This window comes from Mandrillus leucophaeus, unplaced genomic scaffold (assembly GCF_000951045.1).
Source record: "Mandrillus leucophaeus isolate KB7577 unplaced genomic scaffold, Mleu.le_1.0 Scaffold46, whole genome shotgun sequence".
Taxonomy (NCBI): domain Eukaryota; kingdom Metazoa; phylum Chordata; class Mammalia; order Primates; family Cercopithecidae; genus Mandrillus; species Mandrillus leucophaeus.
This window is the reverse complement of record NW_012104920.1, coordinates 1,281,961-1,288,247: the sequence shown is the minus strand read 5'-3', so window position 1 is coordinate 1,288,247 and position 6,287 is coordinate 1,281,961. Positions and strand designations below refer to the sequence as shown.

At 52.1% G+C, this 6,287-nt stretch overlaps 1 protein-coding gene across 1 annotated transcript in view; it reads left to right on the top strand.

Moving 5' to 3' along the window:
• Positions 1–814: 814 nt before the first annotated feature.
• SENP3 (SUMO1/sentrin/SMT3 specific peptidase 3) overlaps positions 815–6,287 on the top strand; it is an 8,924-nt gene continuing 3,451 nt past the window's right edge. The window contains exons 1-6 of the mRNA XM_011994567.1: positions 815–1,535; positions 2,376–2,615; positions 2,707–2,818; positions 3,198–3,345; positions 3,475–3,522; positions 4,649–4,726. Coding sequence (XP_011849957.1) covers positions 821–1,535; positions 2,376–2,615; positions 2,707–2,818; positions 3,198–3,345; positions 3,475–3,522; positions 4,649–4,726 — 1,341 coding nt within the window. The 5' untranslated portion in view covers positions 815–820. The remainder of the gene's footprint in view (positions 1,536–2,375; positions 2,616–2,706; positions 2,819–3,197; positions 3,346–3,474; positions 3,523–4,648; positions 4,727–6,287) is intronic.

Sequence of the window (6,287 nt, the reverse complement as noted above, 5' to 3'; positions counted from 1 at the left end):
CCCCGCTCGCGGTGAGGACGCCCCCTCCCCTCCCCCCAGCCCTGCCTTGGCCTCTCCCATTCCTGGGCCTCGCTTCCACCCAACCGGGGTCCAGAGGCCCGCAAAAGGGCTTCTTAAGGCCCGTGTGCGCCCAGCCATCCAAGCCCGTGGCACCGGACTGGTGCCGGGTTGCATTCTGGTCCCCGAGGATGAAGTAGGAGGGGGCTGGCCCGGCCTGGCTCGTGCGCTCCGTTCTGTCCCAGCGCCTTGATTCAGTTCCCTTTAAGTTTCCTTCAAAGTGCTTCCCCGTTCATCAGCCTCTGCCCCTGAACCATAGCCTTGGCATCCGCACCTGAGATGACCGCAGCCTTCCCACGCCCCCCGTTCATCCAGGGTGTTAGAGAACTCCCACTCCAGCCCACAGTTTCCACGTGCAAGTTGCATTCTCCTCAGGTACCACGGTTATCATGTCCCTGAGGAAAGAAATTGCCCTTATTGGGCCCTCAAAGGACAGCCCTGGTGGTATTAAAATAAAGACGTAGAACCAGGTATTGCTATTGGGTTTGGCCTGGGGATCTTAGAAATAAGATTTCTGAGGCCTGGTGCTTAGCCATTTTCCCTTGTCTCTGAACTGGGGAGAGATGATGGCATAGACCCTAAAGGGCCCCTTGTGGATTGCGTTAACTGGGAAGATCTTAAGTTTGGAGTTTTGCGTTTTTCTGCTTTTCTTTATTTGCATCTGAATCCAGAGGAGGCATGGCCAGGAAGAGAGGCAAGATCTGCGCTGGCGTGATGCTTAGATTTTGATATTATTGATCTTTGTTTTTCAGGGTACTGGAAGATGAAAGAGACTATACAAGGGACCGGGTCCTGGGGGCCTGAGCCTCCTGGACCCGGCATACCCCCAGCTTACTCAAGTCCCAGGCGGGAGCGTCTTCGTTGGCCCCCACCTCCCAAACCCCGACTCAAGTCAGGTGGAGGGTTTGGGCCAGATCCTGGGTCAGGGACCACAGTGCCAGCCAGACGCCTCCCTGTCCCCCGACCCTCTTTTGATGCCTCAGCAAGTGAAGAGGAGGAGGAAGAGGAGGAGGAGGAGGATGAAGATGAAGAGGAGGAAGTGGCAGCTTGGAGGCTGCCCCCCAGATGGAGTCAGCTAGGAACCTCCCAGCGGCCCCGCCCTTCCCGCCCCACTCATCGAAAAACCTGCTCACAGCGCCGCCGTCGAGCCATGAGAGCCTTCCGGATGCTGCTCTACTCAAAAAGCACCTCGCTGACATTCCACTGGAAGCTTTGGGGGCGCCACCGGGGCCGGCGGCGGGGCCTCGCACACCCCAAGAACCATCTTTCACCCCAGGAAGGGGGTGCGACGCCACAGGTGCCATCCCCCTGTTGTCGTTTTGACTCTCCCCGGGGGCCACCTCCACCCCGGCTGGGTCTGCTAGGTGCTCTCATGGCTGAGGATGGGGTGAGAGGGTCTCCACCAGTGCCCTCTGGGCCCCCCATGGAGGAAGATGGACTCAGGTGGACTCCAAAGTCTCCTCTGGACCCTGACTCGGGTAAGGTGGGAAAGGGGTGTGGGGTGGGGATGGGGGGAAAGGGGTTAGGGAGGGATAAGAGCCTGGAGCACCAGGAGCCTGTTGCCATGGTGAGAGTTGGGCTTGGGGAAAGTAGGATGGCAGAGTGACAGCTCCAGAAGAGCTGCAAAATATCTCCATTAAGCCCCACTTTGAGCAGAAAGTAAGCTTGGGAGTGAGCCTGGCTGTTTCCCAGTCAGAACTAGGAAACAGATTCCCTAAGTAGGTATCCTGTTGGTCTTGAGCGCAGATGCGAAAGGGGAGCTGTGGTTTAGAAAAATCCTGTCCACGCGAAATCCCTCGTCGGCGTCTCAGTATAAGAACCCCTGTGTGTACATCTCCAGAGAGTACCACTCCCACAGTGGTGGGATGGGATCTCTCCCGGTAGTGGAGTACATCATCTTACAGTTGTGAAATAATATTTCCCTTTCGGAGAACTCCAGCCAAACAATTTCAGGCTCTCTACGTCTTTATTACATATTCAACTATTCATTGAGCCATTACAATATGCTGGGTACTGTGCTAGGTGTTTGGCATATAGTGGTGACAAATATCCCTGAAGTTTTCATGTCTAATTGCTAATCCTTTTTCTTTCTTCTGTCTATGAGTAGGAACTCTCTCCGTCCCTGTAGAATCTCTTGGACATGTTTATCTCATGCTTATGGGGTCCCCGTTTCTTGGAGTGGGATTGACATTGGTGGATTCTGCTTCAGTGTATCCTTCTCGCGGTCTTCTTTGCATGCATGAGTTAACCGTGTGCATCCCATTGTCCTTTCCCCTAGGCCAATCTCTCATGCCCATTCCATTTCCCCTGCCTTATAGGCCTCCTTTCATGTACTCTGCCCAACGGTTTTGGGGGACCATCTGGGCCAGAAGGGGAGCGCAGCTTGGCACCCCCTGATGCCAGCATCCTCATCAGCAATGTGTGCAGCATCGGGGACCATGTGGCCCAGGAGCTTTTTCAGGGCTCAGATTTGGGCATGGCAGAAGAGGCAGAGAGGCCTGGGGAGAAAGCCGGCCAGCACAGCCCCCTGCGAGAGGAGCATGTGACCTGCGTACAGAGTAAGGAGCCCTTGAGCAACTAGCCTCTGCCTCCACCCACTCCTAAAGTAAAGTCTGGAGGCCTTACCCCTCCTCTCTCCCTTTCCACCAGGCATCTTGGACGAATTCCTTCAAACATATGGCAGCCTCATACCCCTCAGCACTGATGAGGTAGTGGAGAAATTGGAGGACATTTTCCAGCAGGAGTTTTCCACGCCTTCCAGGTGAGGCTTGAAAGCCCTCCTTCAAAGGAGGGCTGGGGCCTCAGGGACGTAAGGACGTAGAGAGAATACTGCTGCCTTTTCTCCCATAGGGCTGTACTTGGGGGAGGAGGAAGCTAGAGTTGAAGGGGAGGACTCTGCAGGCAAGGTGCCGAGTCCTTGAAAGCTGATGGGAGAGTCTTTACCTGGGACCCTGACATGTTCTACTTGAGTAGTCATGTTCTTCTTTCTGGGGAGTGGGCCTTTCGCGGGTCTTCAGAAGGACCCATCATGAGCCGAATAAAAGGGGGTCAGTTAGAATTTGTATTCTAGGGAGTAGTAGGTATTTCTGTGTGCCCCAGCTGCATCAACTTTTGTGTGACTCCACCCTTGGCCTACTCAGGAAGGGCCTGGTGTTGCAGCTGATCCAGTCATACCAGCGGATGCCAGGCAATGCCATGGTGAGGGGCTTCCGTGTGGCCTATAAGCGGCATGTGCTGACCATGGATGACTTGGGGACCTTGTATGGACAGAACTGGCTCAATGACCAGGTGAGAAAGGGTAGAGAAACAGGCCTGAGAGGGGATTCAGGGAGCAGGGTGTCTGGGGCCCTCTGCATGGGGGAGCCCTGTACCCATGCCGCACCCTCCATGGCAAGCTGCCTCCCATCTTCTCCCCAGGTGATGAACATGTATGGAGACCTGGTCATGGACACAGTCCCTGAAAAGGTAGGCCCAACCAGATAGGTCAGTACCCAGAAGAACTTCTGCAGTTTTAAGCAGCTTTTTAAGCTCCTTTCATCCTTTTCATTTTACATAGAGAGGGTCTCTGTTTCAGGGAGAGAGGTGGTAGTGGTAGTGTATTAATTTCAAATCTGTAATCTTGGCCCTGGATGTATCAGTTGTTTTCCTTTCTGCCGGTATTTAGTGTTTTTCCCTATGACCAGCCCCAAGAATCGGGATGGGATCCTATTGTAAAACAAGGTTAAAAAAACAAAAAAGGCTGCCAGGCATGGTGGCTCGTGCCTGTAATCCCAGCACTTTCGGAGGCTAAGGCGGGCAGATCACCTGAGGTTGGGAGTTCAAGACCAGACTGACCAACATGGAGAAACCCTGTAGCTGGGCATGGTGGCGCATGCCTGTAATCCCAGTTACTCAGGAGGCTGAGGGAGGAGAATTGCTTGAACCTGGGAGGCGGAGGTTGCGGTGAATCGAGCTCACGCCATTGCACTCCTGCCTGGGCAACAAGAGCAGAATTCTGTCTCCAAAAAAAAAAAAAAAAAAAAAAAAAAAAAAAAAAGGTGTGGTGACTCATCCCCGTAATCCCAGCACTTTGGGAGGCCAAGGCAGAGGGATCACCTGAGGTCAGGAGTTCGAGACCAGCCTGGCCAACATGGTGAAACCTTGTCTCTACTAAAAATACGAAAAAGTTAGCTGGGTGTAGTGGCGGGTGCCTGTAGTCCCAGCTACTCGGGAGGGTGAGGCGGGAGAATTGCTTGAACCCGGGAGGCGGAGGTTGCAGTGAGTCGAAATCGTGCCACTGCACTCCAGCCTGGGCGACAGAGCAAGGCCCTGCCTCAAAAAAAAAAAAAAAAAAAAAGGCCTGGTTTGTTGACTCATGCCTATAATCTCAATGCTCTGGGAGGCCGATGCAGGCAGGCAGACAGATTGCTTGAGGCCAGGAGTTTGAGACCAACCTGGGCAACACAGTGAGACCCTGTCTCTACCAAAAAAAAGAAAAGAAACCCAAAAACCCAGAATTTGTTTTTACTGTCAGTGGACTGAGGAGGGGAGACTTAGTGGGAGAGTCTGAAGTCTTTTAATTCCATTGAGCTTTTTTGTGTCATTGGCACAGGTGCATTTCTTCAATAGTTTCTTCTATGATAAACTCCGTACCAAGGGTTATGATGGGGTGAAAAGGTGGACCAAAAACGTGAGTTTTGAATTGACATCTACTTGTGTAATGCCTTTGCCTCTAAAGAATGAGAGTCTTGTTTTCTATGAGCCCTTTCCCTGACTCTGTTCATTCAGTCTGTCAAAGATTAAATGTCTCCTGTGTGTGTAGGCACTAAAGATACAGTATTAAATAAGGAAAACTTGCCCTTGTGGAGTGAGAATACAGTTAAATTGCAGCTAGCGATAAGTGCTGTGGGCAGATCAAAACAGAATAATGTGAGGCCGGGTGCAGTGGCTCACGCCTGTGATCCCAGCACTTTGGAAGGCCAACTTGGGTGGATCACCTGAGGTCAGGAGTTCGAGACTAGTCTGGCCGACATTGAGAAACCCTGTCTCTATTAAAAATACAAAAATTAGCCCTGTGTGGTGGCAGATGGCCTGTTAATAAGCCCAGCTATTTCGGGAGGCTGAGGCAGGAGAATTGCATGAACCTGGGAGGCAGAGGTTGCAGTGAGCCGAGACCCCCCACCATTGCACTCCAGCCTGGGGCAACAAGAGCAAAACTGTCTCAAAAAAAAAAAAAAAAAAAACAACCCAGAGTACTGGGATAGTGTGGAAAGTGGGTACTTTAGATTGGGTGGTCTAGGAAGGCCTCTCATAGCTGAGACTTGAATGATGAGCAGCCAGCCATTTTCAGATCTGGGAGAGGAGTGTTTAGGCAAAGGGACCAGAAAGTACACAAGACCCATAGTGAAAAGAACAGAGGGCTTGTGGGGGTGACCTGTGTAGTTGGCACAGAGTGAGCAAAGGCAGACCGATACAAAATTCGGTCAGAGAGTAGATCATGTAGGACATACGACATGTACAGTAGGCTGAGGAGGGGGATTGTATTGTGCGCATACTGAGAAGCCATTGAGCTTTCTGTTCTAAACTCCTGTTTCAATGATAGATTGAAAGGGGGGCAAGAACGGAAGCAGGAACAGAGCACAGTAGTCCAGGTGAGAAACTTGAACTGGAGTGCTAAAGGAAGAGAGAGAGAGTAGTTTTACGTAGGATACATTTTACAAGTAAAACCAGTAGGACTGACAGGCTCTGTGATACTGAGAGATACATATTTGGTCTCCTGACCAGGCTCCTGGCATTCCACTTGTAAAATCCTTGGAATCTCCAGTGATGTGTGTTTTGTATGCTGATGAGTTGATTCATGGCTAGCCCCTCTAGGTGGCTTCATGATTAGAGGGTTGGAACTTTCAGCCTCACCCCCACCAGCTTCCAGGGAGGGGAAAGGGGCCGAAGGTTAAAGCAATCACTGAGGATCAGTGATTTAATCAGTCATGCCTAGTAGTGAAGCCTCTAAAAACCTGAAAGCGGCCGGGCGCCCGGTGGCTCAGGCCTGTAATCCCAGCACTTTGGGAGGCCGACGCGGGCAGATTGCAAGGTCAAGAGATTGAGACCAGCCTGGCCAACATGGTGAAACCCTGACTCTACTAAAAATATGAAAATTAGCTGGGCGTGGTGGTGGGTGCCTGTAGTCCCCAGGAGGCTGAGGCAGGAGAATCGCTTGAACCCCCGAGGCAGGGGTTGCAGTGAGCGGAGAT